The sequence below is a fragment of the Saccopteryx leptura genome, chromosome 1, assembly GCF_036850995.1.
Source record: "Saccopteryx leptura isolate mSacLep1 chromosome 1, mSacLep1_pri_phased_curated, whole genome shotgun sequence".
Lineage (NCBI taxonomy): Eukaryota > Metazoa > Chordata > Mammalia > Chiroptera > Emballonuridae > Saccopteryx > Saccopteryx leptura.
The window spans coordinates 58,907,666-58,933,044 of NC_089503.1; the positions used below are offsets into that span (position 1 = coordinate 58,907,666).

General features: G+C 40.9%; 2 protein-coding genes across 3 annotated transcripts in view; one reads left to right on the forward strand and one right to left on the reverse strand.

The window, feature by feature from the left end:
• Positions 1–25,379, forward strand: part of MRPL48 (mitochondrial ribosomal protein L48) — a 358,297-nt gene that overhangs the window by 203,692 nt on the left and 129,226 nt on the right. The gene's annotated exons all lie outside the window — the stretch shown is intronic.
• The window catches only part of RAB6A (RAB6A, member RAS oncogene family), an 80,825-nt gene that overhangs the window by 33,028 nt on the left and 22,418 nt on the right, over positions 1–25,379 (reverse strand). For both annotated transcript variants that reach the window (XM_066368468.1, XM_066368461.1), the window contains exons 2-3: positions 19,799–19,857; positions 43–96 (exon numbers count right to left, since the gene is read on the reverse strand). In XM_066368468.1, coding sequence (XP_066224565.1) covers positions 43–96; positions 19,799–19,857 — 113 coding nt within the window. The remainder of the gene's footprint in view (positions 1–42; positions 97–19,798; positions 19,858–25,379) is intronic.

The window sequence follows — 25,379 nt, forward strand, 5'->3', positions numbered from 1 at the left end:
CTGCAGTCTTGCAGAAAATTGCACACGGCAAACATTACTCACTGTTCGATCCTCCAAGTACATTGTTTTTGATAAAAAGTCAATACCAATTGTAGCCTGTAATCAAAACAAAACAAAGAAGTTAAATGATAATAGTTTAATGGCAGTTGACAGTTTAGCGTTCACATGGGGATTACAGTTGTAGGAGAAATAATAAACAGACATAAACATATTGTAATAAAGTAAGAATGAACAAAATTTTCAGTGATAATGGCTTCCAACTATTGAGCACTTGCTGTGTATTGGAGATTCTTTTAGGACCTTCACATAATTATCTCTAATCTTCTTACATCTCTGCAAAGTAGCTATTATCACCCCTATTCCTCTCAGTGTATAGATAGCAATACTAGGGTTCAGAGAGGTTCAATAATTTACCTAAAGACACAAAATTTCTGTTGTGGAGTTGGGAGTAAAAGCTCTTTCCAATATACACTTACTGGACATATATCTTAACCATTTTTTTAAAAAAGACTTTTTTAGAGTAGCTTTAGGTTCATAGCAAAACTGAAGGAAGATATAAATTTTCCATATACCCCTTACCCCTACACATGCGTAGTGTCCTCTATTATCAATATTCCTCCACCAGAGTGGTACATTTGTTTGTACTGATGAACCTAAATTGACACTGATATATTTTTTAAGATAGCTTTTATTTTTAAATTGTAATAAAACATATCATAAAATTTGACATATTAACCATTTTTAAGTATACCAATCAATGGCATTAATTACATGCACAATGATATACAACTGTCAACACTCTTTCCAAAACCTTTCATCACCCCAAACAAAAACTCTATATCCATAATCAATAACATATTACAATGGGCCGTACTAAAATTGATTTATCCATTCATCCATTGATGAACACTTGGGTTGTTTCCACTTTTTGGCTACTGTGAATTCCTGTTTTCAATTATTTTTGGTTTATACCTAGGAGTGGAATTGCTTGGCCATATGGTAATTATATTTAACTTTGTGAGGAAATGTCAGACTTTTCTAGAGTGGCTGCACTATTTTAAATTCTATCCTATAGGCGTGAAATGAAATCTTATTGAGGTTTTGATTTGCAGTTCTCTGATGACTACTAATGTTGAGCATCTTTTCATGTGCTTATTGGTTACATATGTATCCTCTCTGGAGAAATATCTATTCAAGTTCTTTGCCCATTTTAAGTTTGAGTTTGTCCTTTCTGTTATGATGTGTAGGTGTTCTTTATATAGTATTCTGGATGTTAAACACTTATGGGACTTGTAACTTTCAAATATTTCCTCACATTCTATAGATTGGACCTGGCACACCTTTGTTGAAAATTCATTGTCAATAGATACATGGACTTACTCAGGGACTCTCAATTCTATTCCATTGGTCTATATGTCTGTCTTTGTACCAGACATATTTTGATTACTGTAGCTTTGTATTAAGTTTTAAAATCTGGATATATGAATCCTCCAACTTATTTTTCTTTTCCAAGGATATTTTGGCTACTGCAAATTAGGATCAGCTCTTTCATTTCTACAAAAATGGTTGTAAAAATTCTGAAAGGAATTGCACTGAACCTGTAGATTGCTCTCGGTAATTACTATTGACAACTTAACAATACTATCTTCCAATCCATTTACCTGGGATGTCTCTCCATTTATTTAGGTCTTTAATATTTTGAGCAGTATTTTACAGATTTCAGTTATACAGATAAAAAAACAACAAATAAAAAAAGCTTCCTCTTTTACCTCAAACTATGTGACTATGCGTTCAATTATGCTTCTCAATTTAGGGCTTAACTACATATAACCAAAGCATTAATTCCATTTTATGACAATCCATCTGAGAATGTGTATATGGTGGGATAACAGGTTTATAAACTTGAAATTACTGTGTAAGAGAATCTAACTGACAAACCTGACGAATGTACAGGAATGACAGATGGCTAAATTTAAGAAATCTCAGCCTGACCAGGCAGTGGCGCAGTGGATAGAGTGTCAAACTGGGATGTGGAGGACCCAGGTTCAAGACCCCGAGGTCCCCAGCTTGAGCACGGGTTCATCTGGTTTGTCCAAAGCTCACCAGCTTGGACCCGAGGTCTCTGGCTTGAGCAAGGAGTTACTTGGGTCTGCTGAAGACCCACGGTCAAGGTACATATGAGAAAATAATCAATGAACAACTAAAGTGCCACAATAAGAAACTGATGATTGATGCTTCTCATCTCTCTCCGTTCCTGTCTGTCTGTCCCTGTCTATCCCTCTTTCTGGCTCTCTCTCTGTAAAAAACAAAACAAAACAAAAAAAACCACAAAAAAACCCCAAAAACATCAGCAGAACCTCACTGACTCATAATGACAGAAGCAGCCTATACAAATATCCATTTTCCCCTTCCTTACTAACACAAACGTTTATTTAAAGCCATACCTTTTTCCATGAAAAGGGCTAAATTTTACAGCCTTCTTTGAGTGTAAATAAATGGGGCTGTTTGAGTTGGGAGGTGCACCCTTGGTTTTGTCCTATTTTTCTTACCTGGATTTTGGATAGCAAAATTTCAGTAATCATTCAATAATCATGCAGCAAAATTCAATATGGAAGTCATATATTAGCTGTTTAAACAGAGAGTTAGAAGAAGTCTTGGACCTCGACCATGAAACTGCCACACAACCTCAGAAAATACCCTACTCCTAGAATTCTTTCACATGAAAAAAAACATTCTCGTCTTCTCTGCCTCTGTAGTAGCTTTCTCTTTGTTCTACTCCTTCACTAATAAACTTTCACTTAAAAAAAATTCTCAAGTCACTTATTAATGTTATTGTGCTTGTTAAAAACAGCCAAAAGTATGGCCCTGGCCAGTTGGTTCAGTGGTAGAGCATTGGCCCGGCATGTGGAAATCCCGGGTTCAATTCCTGGCCAGGGCATACAGGATAACCTTTCCCCTTTTCCCCCTCTCCTTTCTCTCTCTCTCTCTTCCCCTCCTGCAGCCAAGGCTCCATTGGAGCAAAGTTAGCCCAGGCGCTGAGGATGGCTCCATGGTCTCTACCTCAGATGCTAGAATGGCTCCGGTTACAACAGAGCAATGCCCCAGATGGGGAGAGCAATGCCCCCTAGTGGGCATGCTGGGTGGATCTGGCGGGGCACATGCAGGAGTCTGTCTCTCTGCTTCCCTGCTTCTCACTTCAGAAAAATACAAAAAAAAAAACAAAAAAAAACAAACCAGCCAAAAATAATTTTAATGGCTATAAACAGAAACTGTCACTTTTCAGATCTCAGAGACAACACATATGATTTTAAAATTAGTACAAAGTCAGACCTTATGATAAAATATACCACAATACCCTCCTTCTACTACATCATCCTAGTATGGGAACACCACTAAACTTATAAAGATCAAAATTAACCTGAAAAACATAACCTGGTGCTGCTTTTCTTTTTAGTTAATTTTATACCAAGCAGAGCTATTATGGAAAAGAAGTCAATCAGCTATAAGAATTTAGCCAACATCAGTAAGAACAGAAAAATTCCAAGTAAAATAAACATTATCAGCTATTCCAGCATCTTGAATGCTACTGACCTGGACCTAATTAAAACCTTTATAAAAGACAGATGGTTGGCTCAGTGGTAGAGCATCAGCTAGGCGTGTGGCGGTCCTGGGTTCAATTCCTGGTCAAGGCACACAGAAGAAGTAACCATCTGCTTCTCCACTCTTCCCCCCATCCCTTCTATCTCGCTCTTCCCCTCCCATAGCCATTGCTCGAATGGTTCAAGAAAGTTGGCACTGGGTGCTGAGAATAAATCCATGGCCTCACCTCGGCGCTAAAGTAGCTCAGTTGCCAAGCAACAGAGCAACAGCCCCAGATGGGCAGAGCATTGCCTTGTAGGGGGCTTACTGGGTGGATCCTGGTCGGGGTACATGTGGGAATCTGTCTCTCTGCCTCCCTGCTTCTCACTTTAGAAAAAAAAAAAAGACAGATGAGGTATTAGTACTGCCTCACACTCATTTCCTATATGAAAATGCAGAAAACATACTGTAGAAGAAATCAAAGGTTAAAGAATTCTCTCATGTACCTTAGTTTACAGCTTCACATTAGTCAAATGTCAATTAATTCACTGGTTTGGAGGAGTGTACTTTGTAAAAAGCAAATGAAACTGAGTACATTTACTGTGGAAGCTCACAATTCAAGGCTTACCCAAATATATCAGTGTTAAGATAATGATAACTTTAGTTTAGATATTTTTATTTGATGCTCTCCACTCAGGATGATGCTTATTTTTTAAAAAAATTTTAATTGATTTTGTTGTTTAGTGATAGAGAGAGGAGACAAGAAACATCAACTTGTAGTTGTGGCACTTTAGCTATTCATTGATTGCTTCTCGTACATGCCTTGTTGGGGGTTCCAGACGAGCCAGTGACCCCTTGTTCAAACCAGTGACCCTGAGCTCAAGCCAGTGACCTTGGGCTTCAAGCCAGCAACCTTTGGGCTCAAGCCAGAGACCCTGGGATCATGTCAATGATCCTGTGCTCAAGCCAACAAGCCAATGCTCTAGCCAGAGACGTCTGGGTTTTGAAATGGGGCATCAGCAGAGGCAGATTTAACGGTGGGAGCACTGTATGCGCACCCTGGGCCCCAACTTCTGAAGGGCTCCACAAAACCCCAACTTGACACTTTTTTCTAATAACAAGTTTGGTTTCATATGTGCAATTTTAACATTAATAGTACATAATATTTTTTATTTACTTAAAAATACGGTTAACATATATTTTTATTTTCCCTGTTTCTCTTTTTTAAGGGGCCCAATAATTTCTTCTGCACCCAGGGCCTCAACTGACCTTAATCTGCCTCTAAACCTCCAGTGTCCTGGGTTGATGCTCTATCCACTGTGCCACCACTGGTCAGGCCAGAATAGTGTTTATTTGCGCCAAAAGAAATTTTATAAAATACTGCATATATTCTGTCTGATTTCCTAAAAAATGGTTTGCTATCTGTCCTGATGCCACAGACAGCCAAAGACCCACAAACGTCACAATTTTACAAAAGGGACATGATTTTTCCAATATAAAGTAACTGGGTAAGAAAAGCAAGTTTTCACCTGGACCAAGCAACAATAATCAGCTTCCTTCTGTGGTCCAAACATATGTAGAATTTTGTTGCCTGGCCCCCTGCTTTCCCTAGCAATAGAAAAGGGAGAAATACTAAGAGTTGGGAAAGGTAAATATTAAAATAAAGGAAAAAATTAGTTTAAAAGTTAAAGAAAAATATAGCTTCATCTGTGGTAGTGCAGTGGATAAAGTAAGTGTTGACCTGGAATGCTGAGGTTGCCAGTTCGAAACCCCGGGCTTTCCCAGTCAAGGCACATATGAGAAGCAACTGTGAGTGGATGCTTCCTAGTCCTCTCAGCACTGTGCCTTCTCTCTCTGTCTCTCCTCTAAAATCAATAAATAAAATCAAATAAAGTCTAAAAAAATAAATAAAATAAAGTCAAATTGAATACAGAGATACATAAAAAGAATGAAGAAAGGCAAAGAAGCTCTAGGAAGAGGATGCTGATACAGATTCCATTTTAGAAGGGTAGCCATTCCATTAGCAAATATATTTATGTTTAGGTATGTTTGTGAAACACACATACATACACAAACACATACACTCCTTTCCTTTAGATATCTTTGTGGCACGTTACTTAAGACAGACTAGGTAGTCTGTGGATTTTAAAAGTGAGTCATTATACCAGCATAAAATTTTGTTTATGTAAGATGATCAAGTTTTCTAGAAATCTGCACAACACTGCATATAAATAATAATACTGTATGGTTTACACTTAAAATCTGTTAAGAAGGTAGATTTCATGTTAAGTTCTTGTCATAATTAACCTTACCCACTCCCCAAAAAATAACAACACATCTGGCGAGGAGCAAAAATGAAAAAAATGTCATTAAAAATTGAAGAAAATAGGGTGGGGGTAGGAGAGTAAAGAGGGACAAATATACAGTGACAACAGATTATTTGATTTGGGGTGATGGGTACATAACACAATCAACAGTTCAAATGTTACTGAGATGTTTACCTGAAATCTATGTACTGTTTTTGATCAATGTCACCTCCATTAAATTTAATTTTCTAAATTAAAAAATGTTTTTAATAATAAAATCACAAGCCAAAAAAATAAAATAATTACAGAGAATAGCCCTGGTTGGTGGCATAATGGATAGAGCATCAACCTGAAGCACCAAGGTTGCTGGTTTAATTTCGGGGTCACCAGCTCTATTACAGGGTCACTGACTTGATCCAGAGGCACCAGCTTGACCCCAAGTTGGCCAATATGAGTCCTACTCAGGGTACATACGAGAAGCAATCAATGGATATATAACTACGTGGAACAACTTGATGCTTCTCTTTCTCAAAAAAAAAAAAAAAAAAAAAAAAGGCCTGGGCTGGTTGCTCAGTGGTAGAGCGTGGGCCTGGCGTGAGGAAGTCCCGGGTTCGATTCCCGGCCAGGACACACAGGAGAGGCGCCCATCTGCTTCTCCACCCCTTCCCCTCTCCGTCCTCTCTGTCTCTCTCTTCCCCTCCCGCAGCCAAGGTTCCATTGGAGCAAAGATGGCCCGGGCGTTGGGGATGGCTCCTTGGCCTCTGCCCCCAGGCGCTGGAGTGGCTCTGGTCACGGCAGAGCGAGGCCCCGGAGGGGCAGAGCATCGCCCCCTGGTGGGCAGAGCGTCGCCCCCCTGGTGGGCGTGCCGGGTGGATCCCAGGTCGGGTGCATGCGGGAGTCTGTCTGTCTCTCCCCGTTTCCAACTTTGGAAATATAAAAAAAATAAAAAAATAAAAAAGTAAGTAAAATAAAATTAACAAAGAAGAAATCAAACATGGAACAGAAAAATACCCACCCAGTTGGGAATTTTATTTCTACTAGTAGCCCACTAGATGTCTATATAGAACAATTTTAGGCTAAGAATGTATTAATAACCACCAACTTTCTGGACAAGTTCATTAAAGTGTCTAAAAACACAGTCTTATCTATGCCATCCTAAACTTACAGTAACTGTCTATTTGTAACAGTCTTTGGAATAATAAATCTTCTAAATTCAAAGTAATCTCAAAGTTTACTCTCAGCAATATAATTTTCCCCAAATAAAAGAATGAATCTACTCCCGCTGTTGAAATCTTTGAATATATATACATTAAATTAAACCATATAAAATTACCAATATTTTATTATTATTTATTTATTATTTTTTACAGAGACAGAGAGAGGGACAGACAGGAACGGAGAGATGAGAAGCATCAATCATTCATTTTTCGTTGCGCGTTGCAACACCTTAGTTGTTCATTGATTGCTTTCTCATATGTGCCTTGACCGCGGGCCTTCAGCAGACCGAGTAACCCCTTGCTCAAGCCAGCGACCTTGAAGCTGGAGAGCTTTTGCTCAAACAAGATGAGCATGTGCTCAAGCTGGCAACCTTGCGGTCTCAAACTTGAGTCCTCTGCATCCCAGTCCAACGCTCTATTCACTGCGCCACCGCCTGGTCAGGCTATTATTTTTGAATTACAAAAATAGCAACATAAATATGGTTCAAACTAGTATACTTGAAACTGTGAGAAAAATCTGTAGGTTTATAATTGAAAAAAATGAAGTGGTGAAAAGAGCAACTTAAGAAAATCACTTCCAGACTTTAGCTAGAAAGAACAGTTCCACAGGTAACTTAGTTTTTGCTTTATTTGAAATAATGCCAGATTTTGGTCAATTAAAGACTCTCCTGGACAACCAGTTTCCTCTTTTTTAAATGAAATTAATTCAGTGCAAAGAAATTATACATAGAGCATGAATTATGAATTACACAAAATTTCTTTTTTTGTGAAATAAAACTTTTTTTCTTTTTTTGTGTGACAGACAGAGAAAGGGACAGATAGGGACAGAGAGGCAGGAAGGGAGAGAAATGAGAAGCATCAATTCTTTGTTGTGTCACCTTAGTTGCTCATTGATTGCTTTCTCTTATGTGCCTTGATGTGGGAACTACAGCAGAGTGAGTGAACTCTTGATCAAGCCAGCAACCATGGGGTCATGTCTATGATCCCATGCTCAAGCCAGCAACCCTGCGTGCAAGCCGGCAACCTCAGGGTTTCAAACCTGGGTTTTCCGTGTCCCACTCTATCCACTGTGCCACCACCTGGTCAGGCTGAAATAAAACTTTACTCAAACTACATATGACTCACATAAGGCCAATAATAAATTTCTAGCAACAAGACTAGCTCATTAATTATTCACTGAAGAAGTTAATCTGTTGTGTGTGTGGTAAGCATAGGGGAATTTTCAATTGATTTACTGTAGAACTCTTCATCTGATAAGTAATTACAGTCAGTTCTTCATATTCAAAGATAATACTTGATATACTATCAAGCCTATTTCCCTAAGTGAGGATGTAAGGTTGTTATATCATCCAAATTTCCTTGTTAGAGCTAAGATAATATCTAGGACTATAATTCTTACAAAAACTTGAGGCTTACATTGTTAATTAGTGCCTCTTATTAATGTCTAAGTACAATACAATTTTGGCTTCATTAGCAACAACTTTTTAATGAAGAATCAAAATCTGTCAAATTCTAGCCTGATTTGTGGTGACACAGCGAATGAAAGCATCAACCTGGACTGCTGAGGTCGCCGGTTCAAAACCCTGGGTTTGCCTGGTCATGATACATATGGGAGTTGGTGCTTCCTGTCACCCACCCCTAAAATGAATAAATAAAATCTGTCAAATTCTATATAACCTCACAGCAGCAACAGTCTTAGTGCATTGAGGGGGAGGGGAAAGCATGGCATTTTCAGATACACCTGAAAGATCTTAATTTCACAGAGAACCTGGGTATAAAAAAATGCTTTTGAAACTCCCAGAGAATTCTAAATATGGACTTTAGATCATAATTCTTTAGTCTAAGACTCTAACCATTGTTCATACTTTTTAGCCTATGGTATTAGATTCTAATTCCAAAGATTTGCACTTACATTCATTCTCAGGGATTTTCCACATATGGCCCAATGATATCAATGCTTTTTTCAGTCCCTAAGACTGATATTAGTAGCATCTATGCTGAGGAGAGATAAAACCATTGCCCAGAATCAAAATACCACACAAGAGAAGGTCAGTTGGTGAAATTTATAAGCGGTAGTTGCAGGGACCTAGAAAATTGTGGATATCTGACCTAAAGGGGTCCAGAAGAAACTAAACCACTCTTTTCATTTTAAAACCTGCAATTTTTATAATGTCTTAAGAGGAAGCTAAACCATTTCTGAAATATTCAAAAGAATAATAAAACATATAGAGTACATATTAATTAGCTTTTTAAGAAGTGACTTTCCTTAAATGTCAGATTTATGTTCTCAGTAATTATCTTTATGGTTTTTAATAAAAGGCTTAATTAAAAACAAATTCCAGCCCTGGCTGGGTGGTTCACTGGATAGAATAGCATCCTGGCATGCTGAGGTCCTGAATTCAATCACTGGTCAGGGAACAAACAAGAAGCAATCAATGAGTGCATAACTAAATAGAACTAAGTGGGACGAGTTGATGTTTCTCTCTCTCTTCGCCCCTTCCCCCCCCCTCGAATAATGAAAACATTTTTTAATAAATCAAATTCCATTTTAGACAATGGAAATGTTCCTTTAGATTGTGGTGGTAGTTTCATAGGTGTACACTGTCAGAATGTAAAGAATTCTAGACTACTATTAGATTTTAAGAGCTCTTTGTATAATTTGGGATAACAGTCCTTTGCCATATGTATCTTTTGCAAATATTTTTTCCCAGTCTGTGGCTTGTCTTCTGATTCCCTAGACAATGTTTTTTCTAGAACAGAATTTTAAAATTTTAATGAAATCCAGCTTTATTGTTTCTTTTACAGATCACATCTTTGGTGTTGTATCTAAAAAGTCACTGCTATATCCAAAGTTCTATAGGTTTTCTCCAATGTTAATACTCTAGTTTTATAGTTTTATGTTTTATATTTAGGTCTGTGATCCATTTTGAGTTAATTTTTGTGAAAGGTGTAACCTCTATGCCTAGGTTCATTTCTTACAGGTAGATATCCAGTTGTTCCAGCACCATTTGTTGAAGAGTCTATCTTTGCTCCACTGTATTACTGCCTTTGCTGCTTTGTCAAAGGTCAATAAACAAAGTATGAGTATTTCTGCACTCGCTGTTGGTGAAATAATAAATAGCCCTGGCTGACTGGCTCAGCAGTAGAGCATCGGCCAGTGTGTGGAAGCCCTGGGTTCAATTCCCAGCAAGAGAACACAGGAGAAGCACCCACCTGCTTCTCCACCCTTCCCCTCTCCTTTCTCTCTCTCTCTTCCCCTCCTGCAGCCAAGGCTCCATTGGAGCAAAGCTGGCCTGGGCGCTAAGGATGGCTCCATGGCCTCCACCTCAGGTGCTAGAATAGCTCTGGTTGCAGTGGAGCAATGCCTCAGATGGGCCGAGCATCGCCCCCTGGAGGGTATGCCAAGTGGATCCCAGTCGGGAGCACGCAGGAGTCTGTCTGCCACCCCCACTTCTCACTTCAGAAAAATTAAAAATAAATAAACAAATAAATATATTGGTCTCTTCCCCCAGTTCCTAACACAGGGTTCTTAAAACCTTTGTATATTTCTAAGTGATAAGAGTACTAGAAACATCTCTTATTCTCATATTTGTTTTTTTAATTTAAATTTAATTTTTATTTTTATTTAGGAATTAAATTGTCCCTGGCCGGTTGGCTCAGTGATAGAGCACTGGCCCAGCATGTGGATGTCCCAGGTTCAATTCCTGATCAGGGCACACAGGAGAAGTGACCATCTGCTTCTCCACGTCTCCCCCTTTGCTCTCTCTCCCTCACCCCTCTCACAGCCATGGCTTGATTGGTTTGACACACTGGCCCTGGGCGCTGTGGATGGCTTCATGGAGCCTCCACCACAGGTGCTAAAAATAGCTCAGTTGCGAGTATCAGCCCCAGACAGGGGTTGCTGGGTAGATTCCAGTGGGGGCGCATGCAGGAGTCTATCTCCCCTCCTCTCAGAAAAAAAGAGTTAAAAAAAAAAAAGAAATTAAATTTAATGGTACGACAATGGTCAATAAAAATACATGAATTTCGGGTAAACATCTCTAGAGCATTTGAATTGTTGATTAAATTGTATCCTAATATTTGGTCTTTGACTCTAGTCCCTGACACAGCTCCTAAAACCCTTGTAAATTCCTACGTATAAAGAGTATCTTTTGTTCTAATGAAGTGACTCTGGGTGGTCCCTAGATTGGGGGGCAAGGGGAGGAGCTAGTCAACAGAAAAATCCAAGCTATAATTAGAAGTTTGGAATTTTCAGCCCATCCTCCATTCTCCAAAGAGAAAAGAGGGACTGGAAAGGGAGTTAATGATTGATCATGTCTACATGATAAAGCCTACATAAAAATCCCAAAAGTGGCCCTGGCCGGTTGGCTCAGTGGTAGAGCTTCGGCCTGGCGTGCAGGAGTCCCGGGTTCAATTCCCAGCCAGGGTACACAGGAGAAGTGCCCATCTACTTCTCCACCCCTCCCCCTCTCTTTCCTCTCTGTCTCTCTCTTCCCCTCCCACAGCCAAGGCTCCACTGGAGCAAAGTTGGCCTGGGCACTGAGGATGGCTCTGTGGCCTCTGCCTCAGGCGCTGGAATGGCTCTGGTTGCGACAGAGCGACGCCCCAGATGGGCAGAGCATTTGAATTATTGATTAAATTAAATTAATTGATTAATGGTGGGCGTGCCAGGTGGATCCCAGTCGGGTACATGTGGGAGTCTGTCTGACTGCCTCACCATTTCCAACTTCAGAAAAATACCAAAAAAAAAAAAATCCCAAAAGTATGGGGCTAGGGAGTTTCCAGTTTGGTGGATACATCAATAAACCAGGAGGGTGATACACCTCAACTCCACAGGGACTGAAATTTTTACACTTAAGGCCCTCCCAGACTTCACCCTATGTGTCTCTTCATTGGGATGTGTCCTTTATATCCTTTAATAAACTGGTAAACCTAAGTTAAGTGTTTCCCTGAGTTCTGTGAACTGTTCTAACAAATCACAGAATTGAAAGAGGAGGAAGTCATGGAAACCTTAGATCTGTGGATAAGTTTGAACCTAATAACTTATGATTGACATCTGAAGTGGGTGGCAGTTTTGTAGAATGAGCCTTAATTTTGGGATCTGATGCTATTACCATGAAGACGGTATAAGAATTGAGTTAAACCTGACCAGGCGGTGGCGCAGTGGATGGAGCGTCAGACTGGGATGCGGAGAACCCAGGTTCGAGACCCCGAGGTCACCAGCTTGGGTGTGGGCTCATCTGGTTTGAGCAAAACTCACCAGCTTGGACCCAAGGTTGCTGGCTCGAGCAAGGGGTTACTCGGTCTGCTGAAGGTCCACGGTCAAGGCACATATGAGAAAGCAATCAATGAACTAAGGTGTTGCAATGAAAGACTGATCATTGATGCTTCTCATCTCTCTCCATTCCTGTCTGTCTATCCCTATCTCTGACTCTCTCTGTCCTTGTAAAAAAAAAAAAAAAAAAAAAAAAAAGAATTTAGTTAAATTGTAGGATACCCAGCCAGTGTCACAGAACTGCTTGGCGTGGGAAAACCCCACAGACCTGGTATCCGAAATGTTGCAAGTGTGATAGTAGTATGATAGTAAAAGAGAAACACAAGTTTAAAAAATGAGGTTTTTTCCCAACCCTGTTCCACTGATCTATTTTTTAAAATTCTTTTGCCAATAACAACACTGTCCTGATTACTGTAACTTCATAGTAAGTCCTGAAGTCAAGTACCAACAGTTCTTTGACTTTGTTCTCCTTCAATATTCTGGCTATTCTGAGTCTTCTATCTTTCTATATAAACTTTAGAATAAGTTTGTCAATATATACAAAACTACTTGCTGGAATTTAATTGGTATTGCATTGAATCCACAGACTAAGTTGGAAGCAACCAATATCTTGACAATATTGAGTCTTCTGTCCACGCATGTGGACTAGCTCTCCATTTAGTTCTTTGATATCTTTCATCATAGTTTTGTAGGTGTTTTTCATATAGATCTTGAATATATTTTGTTAGATTTGTACCTAAAAATTTTATTTGAGGAGAGAGGTGAAGTAAATGGTATTTTGTTTACAATCTCAAATTCCACTTGCTCAATGTCAGTATATAGGAAAGCAATTGATTTATTTTCTATAAAGACTTATCACGTCATCTACAAACAAAAAAGTCTTATTTCTTCCTTCCCACTCTGTTTACGTATTTCCTTTGTCTTACTGCATTAGCAAGAGTTACAGTACAATGTTGAAAAGCAGTGGTGAGCCTGACTAGGTGGTGGCACAGTGGACATAGCGTTGGACTGGGATGCAGAGGACCCAGGTTCGAGACCCCGAGGTCGCCAGCTTGAGAGCGGGCTCATCTACTTTGAGCAAAGCTCACCAGCTTGGACCCAAGGTCACTGGCTCAAGCAAGGGGTTACTTGGTCTGCTGTAGCCCCACGGTCAAGGCACATATGAGAAAGCAATCAATGAACAACTAAGGTGTTGGTTGAACTGATGATTGATGCTTCTCATCTCTCTCTGTTCCTGTCTGTCTGTCCTTATCTATCCCTCTCTCTGTCTCTGTAAAAAAAAAAACCACACACACAGCAGTGGTGAGAGGGGATGTCCTGGCCATGGTCTAAGTGGGGAAGTGTTAAGCTTCTCACCATTAAGTACAATGTTAGCTATAGGTTTTATGTAGATATTCTTTATCATATTGAGGAAGTTCTCCTCCATACCTGATTTACTGAGAGTTTTTATCATGAACAGGTGTTGGATTTTGTCAAATTCTTTTTCTGTCTACTGTTATGATCAACTTACGACATTTTAAAAAAATATTTATTGATTTTACAGAGAGAGGAGAAAGAGAGAAGAGGGAGTGGAGAAGTATCAACTGATAATTACTTCACTTTAGTTGTTCATTGACTTATTTGTCTATGCACCTCAACCAGGCAAACCCAGGATTTCGAACCAGTGACTGTAGGAAAATGGCTCAAGATTAGACTGCTGTCGTGAAACAAGTCTTTGGTGCAGACTTTGGAACACCAAGTCCTGCAGGGGCAGAACGTTGCCCCAGCAAGCACTGATAAGATTGTTTAAAGGAAGCAGCAGATCCCTATAGCCCAGGGGTCCCCAAACTAAGGCCAGCGCATGCAGTCCCCTGAGGCCATTTATCCGGCCCCACGGCACTTCCGGAAGGGGCACCTCTCTCATTGGTGGTCAGTGGCGGCTTCGCTCACATACAGTACTACTTCCACGGCTCCAGAAGCGCGTCATATCACTTGTTATGGCTAGCAGTGACAAATATGGAACCAGACCTTGACCATCTCATTAGCCAAAAGCTGGCCCATAGTTCCCATTGAAATACTGGTCAGTTTGTTGATTTAAATTTACTTGTTCTTTATTTTAAATATTGTATTTGTTCCTGTTTTGTATTTTACTTTAAAATAAGATATGTGCAGTGTGCATAGGGATTTGTTCATAGTTTTTTTTATAGTCTGGCCCTCCAATGGTCTGAGGGACAGTGAACTGGCCCCCTATGTAAAAAGTTTGGGGATCCCTGCTACAGCCATTTCCTGCACACCTGAAAGATATTAGCTAATCATCCTTTTTGCACCTGAACCCAGGCTCTGCTAATTTGCTTGATGATTACAGAAATGAATAAATATGATGAGGCTCCAGGGATCTAGGCTTTCAGTCCTAGAGGCTAGGAGTCCCCTGTATTCAACCTTTCTCTATGTTGTGTCTTGTGTGTTTTTTTTTTCTTTTTCTTTTTTTAAATTTTTTATTTTACAGAGACAGAGAGTGAGTCAGAGAGAGGGATAGACAGCTACCTGTGGGCTCAAGCCAGCGACCATGGGGTAATGTCTATGATCCCATGCTCAAGCTGGTGAGCTACTACTCAAGCCGGATGCGCCCACACTCAAGCCTGCGACCTCAGCGTTCCCAACCTGGGTCCTCTGCGTCCCAGCCCAATGCTCTATCCACTGCACCACCACCTGGCCAGGCCAATCAATTTATTTTTAAAATGTGTAAGGCAACATTAAAAAAAGGCAAATGTATATTCTTCTTGTTTCCATAAATTGGTTATCAAACAAACATGATTTTAAGTTAATAAAACTGGAACTGGAACTAATTTTATTTTTTGAGGAAAAAAAAACCAAAACGCTCCCAGGGTTCAGCGAGCATGAAAAAACTCACTACTCCAAGGGTTAATGTCAACACAGTAGCCAGAATGATTCTCTTTATAAGTTAAAAGTCAATGATGGAAACTTTTAGGCCCTGGCCAGTTGGTTCAGTGCATTGTCCCAGTATGTGGATGTCTGAAGTTCAGTTCCTGGTCAGGGCACACAGGAGAAGTGACCATCTGCTTCTCTACCCCTCTCCTCCTTCTCTCTTTCTCTTTCTCTCTCTCTTTTCCTTCCTCACATTTTATTTTTCATTTTAACAAAGTACATTTCAAAAAATTAATACAGAAAAAGATTTGCAATGTGCATAGGATCTCAGTGAAAGTACTATAAGATTACTAATTTTTTTTTTTAGTCTTTTCTTTGGTTTTTGTTTCACAATTAAGCAGTTTAAACTAAAATACATATTTAAAACTTATATATGCATAAAACTAAGACATATATAGAACTGAGAGAAAACATCCTTATCTTGTTACTGATATTCAGCCTTTTTAAAATTTTATTTATTTACTTATTTTTTACAGAGACAGAGAGTGAGTCAGAGAGAGGGATAGACAGGGACAGACAGGAACAGAGAGAGATGAGAAGCATCAATCACTAGTTTTTCATTGCGTGTTGCAACACCTTAGTTGTTCATTGATTGCTTTCTCATATGTGCCTTGACCGCGGGCCTTCAGCAGACCAAGTAACCCCTTGCTGGAGCCAGCGACCTTGGGTTCAAGCTGGTGGGCTTTTGCTCAAACCAGATGAGCCCGTGCTCAAGCTGGTGAGCTCAGGGTCTCGAACCTGGGTCTTCCGCATCCCAATCCGACGCTCTATCCACTGCGCCACCGCCTGGTCAGGCGATATTCAGCCTTTTATTTAAGTAAAATGTTGGTTGTGGGATTTTCATAGACAGCCTTTATTATGTTTAGGCAAGTCCCCTTATATTTCTAGTCTGTTGTTTTTACCATGAAAGACTATTGGATTTTGAATACTTTTTCCACTTCCATTGAAATGACCATGTGATTTTGTCCTTTATTCTATTCATACAGTGTACTACATTACTTTTTGTATATTGAACCAATTTTTTTTTTTTTTTTAATGTGCCTTGACCGCGGGGCCTTCAGCAGACCAAGTAACTCCTTGCTTGAGCCAGCGACGTTGGGCTCAAGCTGGTGAGCTTTTGCTCAAACCAGATGAGCCCTCGCTCAAGCTGGCGACCTCAGGGTCTTGAACCTGGGTCTTCCGCATCCCAGTCCGACGCTCTATCCACTGCGCCACCGCCTGGTCAGGCATATTGAACCAATTTTTAATCCTGGTACCAACCTATCATTCCCATTTGGTAAATGGTATATAATCCTATTTACACATTGCCAGACTCGGTTTGTAATAATTCTGCTGAGGACTGCTGTGTTTACACTCATAAAAATTATCAGTCTTTAGGTTTAATTTTCATATCTTTGGTTTGGGTATTAGAGTAATACTGACCTCATAGAATGAGTTGGCAAGTATTCCAACCTCTTCGATTTCTTGGAAGTTTATGATGTTTGGTGGTGTTTATTAAACATTTCACAGAATTGACCAGTGATGACATCTAGTCCTGGGATTTTCTTTGTGGAAAGTTTCTGATCACTACTTCTAGCTCTCTTCTTACTACAGGTACATTCGAATTTTCTATTTTTTCTTGAGTTCATTTCAGTAGTTTGTATCTTTCTTGGAATTTGTCCATTTCATCTAGGCTATCTAGTTTGTTGACATAATTGTTCACAGTATTTATTGCCTTATAATCCATTTTTACTACAGTATGGTCAGTAGTAATGTCCTCTCTCACTCCTGACTTTAGTAATTTGAGATTTTCTCTTCTTCTTTCTTGATTAATCAAGCTCAAGCTTGGTTGATTTTGTTTATCCCTTCAAAAGAACCACCGTTGGTTTCATTTAACTTTTCTATTATTTTTCTATTCTTTCATATATTTCTACTCCAATCTTTTCTTTTTTCCCTTGAAGTGAGAAGTGAGGAGGCAGAGAGACAGACACTAGCATGCACCCAACCAGGATCCACCCAGCAAGTCCACTAGGGGGCAATGCTCTGCTATCTGGGGCCCTTGCTCCCTTGCAACTGTAGCCATTCTAGTGCCTGAGGCGGAGGCCATGAAGCCATCCTCGGCATTCTGGCCAACTTTGCTCCAATGGAGCCTTGGGTGAAGTAGGGGAAGAGAAAAAGGAGAAGGGGAAGGGTGAAGAAGCAGATGAGCACTTCTCCTGTGCGCCTTGGCCAGGAATCGAACCCAGGACGTCTACACACCAGGCTGATGCTCTACCACTGAGCCAACACACCTGGGCCTCTATTCCAATCTTTATTAGCTTCTGAATTAATGTCTCTACATTCTGGGGGAGGGTTTCCTTTCACATCTGGGGGATTGCTGCTTCTGGAGGACTGGCCCTCCCACAGTTTGCCAATTCCTAGAAATAGTAAACTTGCCTTGGAGAGCACCTTTAATATGCAAACCAACCAACCCAGAGCTTATAACATCAACTACCTCATGTACCACACTCAAGACCACTATTACCCAGCAGTAATCATCTCAGGGCCAAGTACCAGACAACTACACCTCAGAGCCCACTGAAATTATTTGAACCTAAATCTGCTTATCTGGTTTCACCCATCCGTTGCAAAGAAACCACAATAGCCTGACCAGGTGGTGGCGCAGTGGATAGAGCATCAGACTGGGATGTGGAGGACCCAGGTTCGAGACCCCGAGGTCGCCAGCTTGAGCGTGGGCTTATCTGGTTTGAGCAAAAGCTCACCAGCTTGGACCTAAGGTCGCTGGCTTGAGCCAGGGGTTACTCGGTCTGCTGAAGGCCCATGGTCAAGGCACATATGAGAAAGCAATCAATGAACAACTAAGGTGTCGCAATGATGCTTCTCATCTCACTGTTCCTGTCTGTCTGTCCCTATCTATCCCTCTCTCTGACTCTGTCTCTGTAAAAAAAGAAAAAAAGAAACCACAAAAAAGGCTCTTGCTCACTTTTCCCATTTCCTGCCCCCTTCACCTCCTAACCAACTCAAGAGCTTCCCCATGTGCCTCCTTCCCATGGCATGAAGTGTCACTCTCCTTTTACAATCTGAGTATAAGAATCTTTGCAACAGCAATAATCTCCTGATCTGCTGGTCGCACCATACATGAATAATAGTAAAACCTATATTTTAAAAGTTTCTTCTAGGCCCTGGCCGGTTGGCTCAGCGGTAGAGCGTCGGCCTAGCGTGCGGAGGACCCGGGTTCGATTCCCGGCCAGGGCACACAGGAGAAGCGCCCATTTGCTTCTCCACCCCTCTGCCGCGCTTTCCTCTCTGTCTCTCTCTTCCCCTCCCGCAGCTGAGGCTCCATTGGAGCAAAGATGGCCCGGGCGCTGGGGGTGGCTCCTTGGCCTCTGCCCCAGGCGCTAGAGTGGCTCTGGTCGCAACATGGCGACGCCCAGGATGGGCAGAGCATCGCCCCCTGGTGGGCAGAGCGGCGCTCCATGGCGGGCGTGCCGGGTGGATCCCGGTCGGGCGCATGCGGGAGTCTGTCTGACTGTCTCTCCCTGTTTCCAGCTTCAGAAAAATGAAAAAAAAAAAGTTTCTTCTAAAAAAAAAAAAGTTTCTTCTGCTTCCTTTCCATTGTTTTCTTTTTCTAGCTTCCTAAGATGGAAGGTTAAATGGTCGATTTAATGTATTTCTTTTCTCTATAGCTGTAGCTGCATCCCATAGTTTTGGTATATTGTGGTTTCTTTCTCATTTGTCTCAAAATATTTTCTAATTTCCCTTGTGATTTTGTATTTGACCCATTGCTCATTTAAGAATGTGTTGTTTGGCCCTGGCTGGTTGGCTCAGTGGTAGTGTTGCCTAGGTGTGTGGATGTCCCAGGTTCGATTTCTGTTCAAGGCACACAGGAGAGGCAACCATCTGCATCTCCTCCCTCTTCCTTCTCTTTTCCCCTCCTGCAGCCATGGCTCAATTGGTTCAAATGCATTGGTCCTGGTGCTGAGGATGGCTCTGCGGAAACTCCACCTCAGGCACTAAAAATAGCTTGGTTGTGAGCATAGCCCCAGATGGGCAGAGCATCAGCCCCAGATGGGGGTTGCCAGGTGGATCCTGGTCAGGGCGCATGCAGGAGTCTGTTTATCTCCCTTACTCTTACTTAAAAAAAAAATGTGTTGGTTAATTTCCACATTTTTGTGAATTTCCCAAATCTCCTTATTCTTAACTTCAAGCATAGATCAAAATGTTATAGAATCCTAGACTTGGACCAACTCTCTGTAAGAGAATATTTATAATCATTCCCATTTCTACCCAAATGGTATTAGTGATATCTTTCAATAAACTTTAGAAGAGATACAAATATCAAATGAAGTTGAAGACTATGAGCAAAATCACTTATACTTTGTATTCATATAGCATTTTACAGATTACAGAAAGTGCTTTCATATTTAAAACTGCATGCATATAAATTTTTTTGAGACCACGAATATTTCTTATAACACAAAATAGAGACAACCAGCAAGTTAGCAAAAACAAAATACCTGATAAGTGTTGTCAAAACTGTCATACATGAATCTGGTGATCAAGGATGTCTTTCCAACTGAAATAAAAAGAAAAATAAAATTCACTCAGTTAGCATATTACATTGGTTTCTCAAAGAATTCTTTTATAAAGAATTGCAATTAAATTCAGTGGGAAATATGTGATAAAGTTCTACTAAAAATATGTGGAAAAACCACATAGACCAGGGGTTGGGAACCTATGGCTCGCGAGCCAGATGTGGCTCGCGAGCCAGATGTGGCTCTTTTGATGGCTGCATCTGGCACGCAGACAAATCTTTAATAAAAAAATAATAACGTTAAAAATATAAAACAGCCCTGGCCGGTTGGCTCAGCGGTAGAGCGTCGGCCTGGCGTGCAGGAGTCCCGGGTTCGATTCCCGGCCAGGACACACAGGAGAGGCGCCCATCTGCTTCTCTACCCCTACCCCTCTCCTTCCTCTCTGTCTCTCTCTTCCCCTCCTGCAGCCGAGGTTCCATTGGAGCAAAGATGGCCCGGGCGCTAGGGACGGCTCTGTGGCCTCTACCTCAGGCGCTAGAATGGCTCTGGATGCAACAGAATGACGCCCCAGAGGGGCAGAACATCACCCCCTGGTGGGCATGCTGGGTGGATCCTGGTCGGGCGCATGCGGGAGTCTGACTGCCTCCCTGTTTTGAGCTTCGGAAAAATGAAAAAAAAAAAAGAAAAAGAAAAATATAAAACATTCTCATGTATTACAATCCATTCATTTCCTATCGCTCATGTTCATCGTTGCGGGTGGCTGGAGCCAATCACAGCTGTCCTCCAGCACAACACCAAATTTTTACTGGATAATGCGTAACGTACACGAGTTGTTGTATGGCTCTCACGGAATTACATTTTAAAATATGTGGCGTTCATGGCTCTCTCAGCCAAAAAGGTTCCCGACCCCTGACATAGACCCAAGTTTGTTAAAATGCCTTTCCCTAATTAAACAGATAACAATTTCTCAAATTAAAAGCACAAAGAAAGAGTCTTTATTTAGTTAAAAGTTGAGGAAAATGGAGGAAAACAACCAAATATATTGACATCTTTAATTCACAAGAAGGCAAAGCAGATATTTACTTGGGTCCTAACAAAAAGAACAAGGATTAGGCAGTGAAGCAATCTTAGTTAACTTCCTGGAGAGTAACCTAGGGAAACTGAGGTTCAGGTCTACTTGATTCAATGAATCAAAGCATAATCCCTGGAAATATAAAGATTCAAGAGTCCTCGGCAGGTTTGAGGGCTGAAAGAACTAGACTATTTATGGGTAAAGATTAGGCAAAAAACAGAAAAAACAAATAGAACTATTTATGAGTGAGAAAGAAGTGACATGAAAAAAACTGTTTTAAAACGTATCTCAGGCCTGACCAGGCGGTGGCACAGTGGATAGAGCGTCAAACTGGGATGCAGAGGACCCGGGTTCGAGACCCCGAGATCGCCAGCTTGAGTGCGGGCTCATCTAGTTTGAGGAAAAGCTCACCAGCTTGAACCCAAGGTCGCTGGCTCCAGCAAGGGTTTACTCAGTCTGCTGAAGGCCCGCGGTCAAGGCACATATGAGAAAGCAATCAATGAACAACTAAGGTGTTGGAACGCGCAATGAAAAACTAATGATTGATGCTTCTCATCTCTCTCCATTCCTGTCTGTCTGTCCCTGTCTATCCCTCTCTCTGACTCACTCTCTGTCTCTGTAAAAAATAAAATAAATAAATAAAACTTATCTCAGGCCTGACCAGGCGGTGGCATAGTAGATAGAGTGTTGGACTGGGATGCAGAGGACCCAGGTTTGAAACCCCAAGGTCGCCTGCTTGAGCGCGGGCTCATCCAGCTTGAGCAAGCGGTCACTGGCTTGAGTGTGGAATCATAGACATGACCCCATGGTCGCTGGCTTGAGCAAGAGGTCATTCACTCTGCTGTAGCTACTGGGTCAAGGCACATATGAGATAGCAATCACTGAACAACTAAAATGCTGCAACGAAGAATTGATGCTTCTCATCTCTCTCCCTTCCTGTCTGTCTGTCCCTATCTGTCCCTCTCTCTGACTCTCTGTATCTGTCAAAAAAAAAAAAAAAACACAACAACTTAGGAACACATCATCATCAACCAAGGAATGAATAAACAAAATGTAGCATATCCATAAAATGCTATATTATTCAGCTATAAAAAATAAAGAAATACTGATATATGCTACAACAAGGATGAGTCTTGAAAACACATTAAATGAAAAACAGTCAATAGCAAAATACCATATATAATATGACTTCTTTATATGAAATGTTTAGACAAATAGAAACAGAAGTGGATTTAGTGGTTGCTTAAGAATGGGGGGAGGCCTTGGCCAGTTGGCTCAACAGTAGAGCATTGGTCCGGTATGTGGAAGTCTCGGGTTCGATTCCCGGCCAGGGCACACAGGAGAAGCAACATCTGCTTCTCCACCCTTCCCCCTCTCCTTTCTACCTCTCTCTCTCTTCCCCTCCTGCAACCAAGTTGACCTGGATGCTGAGGAGGGCTCCATGGCCTCTGTCTCAGGTGCTAGGATGGCTCCAGTTGCGGCAGAGCAACGGCCCAGATGGGCAGAGCATCGCCGCCTGGTGGGCGTACCGGGTGGATCCTGGTTGAGCGTATGCAGGAGTCTGTCTGTCTCCCTGCCTCTCACTTCCAAAAAAAATACAAAAAAAAAAAAAAAAAAGAATGAGGGGAAAATATAGGAATTGGGTGGTGATGATTAAGAGATGAAGAGATCTTTTAGAGGTAATAAAAATATCCTAAAACTCTGTAATAATGGTTGCACAGCTTTGTGACTATACTAAAAAACTATTGCACTGTATACTTTAAAAGGGTGAATTGTATGCTATGTGATTTTATCTCAATATATGGCTTTTACTAAAAATGTATGGTGGTGACAGCTGTACAACAATGGGAATGTACTTAATGCTACAGTAGTGTACACTTAGAAATAGTTAAAATGGTAAATTTTGTTACATACATTTTACCACATTAAAAAAAACTCTCACTACCAAAAAATTATGGGGGATTATTTTAAAATCCAAAATTGGAACATGAAAGATAGCAAAACGGAGCCTGACCAGGGGGTGGCGCAGTGGATAAAGCATCAGAATGGGACACAGAGGACCCAGGATCAAAACCCTGAGGTTGCTGGCTTGAGCACGGGCTCACTAGCTTGAGTGTGGGATCACAGACATGACCCCATGGTTGCCTGTTTGAGTCCAAAGGTCGCTGGCTTGAAGCCTAAGGTCACTGGCTTGAGCAAGGGGTCACTGGCTCGGCTGGAGCTGCCTGGTCAAGACACATATAAGAAACCAATCAATGAAAAATTAAGGTGACACAATGAAGAATTGATGCTTCCAATCTCTCTCCCTTTCTGTCTGTCCCTATCATTGTCTCTCTCTAAAAAAAAAAGAGGCCCTGGCCGGTTGGCTCAGCGGTAGAGCGTTGGCCTGGTGTGCGGGGGACCCGGGTTCGATTCCCGGCCAGGGCACATAGGAGAAGCACCCATTTGCTTCTCCACCGCCCCCCTCCTTCCTCTCTGTCTCTCTCTTCCCCTCCTGCAGCCGATGCTCCATTGGAGCAAAGATGGCCTGGGTGCTGGGGATGGCTCCTTGGCCTCTGCCCCAGGCGCTGGAGTGGCTCTGGTCGCGGCAGAGCGACGCCCCGGAGGGGCAGAGCATCGCCCCTGGTGGGCGTGCCGGGTGGATCCCAGTCGGGCGCATGCGGGAGTCTGTCTGACTGTCTCTCCCCATTTCCAGCTTCAGAAAAATACAAAAAATTAAAAAAAAAAAAAGATAAAAAGGAATGCTAAAAACAAGAGCTGATTATTAAACGTTAGAGAAAATAACTATTGGGCCAAGATCAAGATACAGGGGTCCTCGGGTTATGATACAATTCCATTCCTAACAGTTACAAAACCCGAATTTTGGTGTTAAGTCAAAACACACCCTAGCCTAATACAAATACACTTGCAATTTTAACAGTCCAAAATGGCATAGGTAAGCATACTGGGGAATGCCAACTCCCTCACTCATTCAGCACATTACTGCAAATTCTTCCACCAATGCACTACCAAACTAGTTCACCCATGTAGTCAGTAAGTATGATGCTAACGGCGTAAGCCGAAACATTCCACTCCTGTCTCAATTTTTTCAAGTTTTTATGGGAGTGAGCACCGTAAACTTGAAACGTCGTATGTCAAGACTATTGTAACCCAAGGATCTCCATATACTAATTTAGAAGCTATTAATATGAGTGGTAAAGTAACTCCTCATATAATTTACTTAGAATTCAAGAATACTTAGGACTCAAAGAATATAGGACTAGTGTTTGCATAAAAGTCTCAATAATATACTGAAAGAGACAAACATACACATATATAAGAGTGAACATAAGAACAAAGAACTATGCAAAACGTTCAGCTTCTATATATATTGCCAGAGATATCATTCCTTAATTTACAAAACATTCCAAGGCTCCCCAGTATCCATGAATTAAAAATCCTTCGAAGACATTCAAGGACCTTTACAATCAAATTTGAATCTAGCCTTTTAGTTTCATCTCCCATTCCTGCCAAACATAAACTTCATCTGACAGTGATGGAAAGCTATTAATTATTCAAGCATAACAAGTACTTGAAGCCTCTGAGATTTTGCTCAGGTACCCTAATTTTGTGGACTTTTCTTTCCTGGTTACATTACAAACTCATAATAAATTCAATAGCAAATAGGGTTCTGCCTGAAGAAAAACTAAATTACCTTTCAAAATTAATGTCAGCCTACAATTGTATTTCTACCAGTATTGTAGACGGCAGCAGGGCTTTTATTTTATTCTGATACAAAGTCAACATCCATCTATGTGTATCTTAAGGATAAAAAGACGAGTTGGAAATAATCTGTACCCTTAAAGAACAGCCCAGTGGCAAGTTCAAAATAAGTACTAGCATGACACTTACTTTACCATCATTAACCTTACTCTAAGTGTAGAAAGTTAATGTATGGAAAAGCAAAATCCACTTTTTCTTATGGGGAATAATAAGAAAAAATGGCAACATAACACTTATCTTAAATTATCTTGTTTGTACATTTATTTACTAGTTTCATCCCCCCACCCCCAACTTACAAAGGGTAAGATGCAGAACAGGAACTTCATCTATCTTGTTCATGGATATTCCATCAGTGCTGATCCCTACCTGGCACTAATAAATTACTACTGTAAAGTACTTACAAGACCTGATATGTAAGTAATCAAATGTCAACTGATACTATTAGTATGCATACAAATAAATTAATGTCAGGAAGCCACAAAACATGGATTTATTCACAAAATTATGGTAGTCAGTTGAGTAGGAAATACACATTATCCATTAAGTTGTCAGAAGTATGTGGTTTTCACATTTGGTTGGAAAGGGATATTAAGCACTGTATTTTGGGGGGGTGGGGGTGGAGGCAAGGCTACTATAATAAAGTACAATAAGCCGAGTGGTTTAAACAACAGAAACTTATTGTCTCATAGTTTGGAAGGCTACAAATCCAAAATCAAGGTGTTGGCAGAG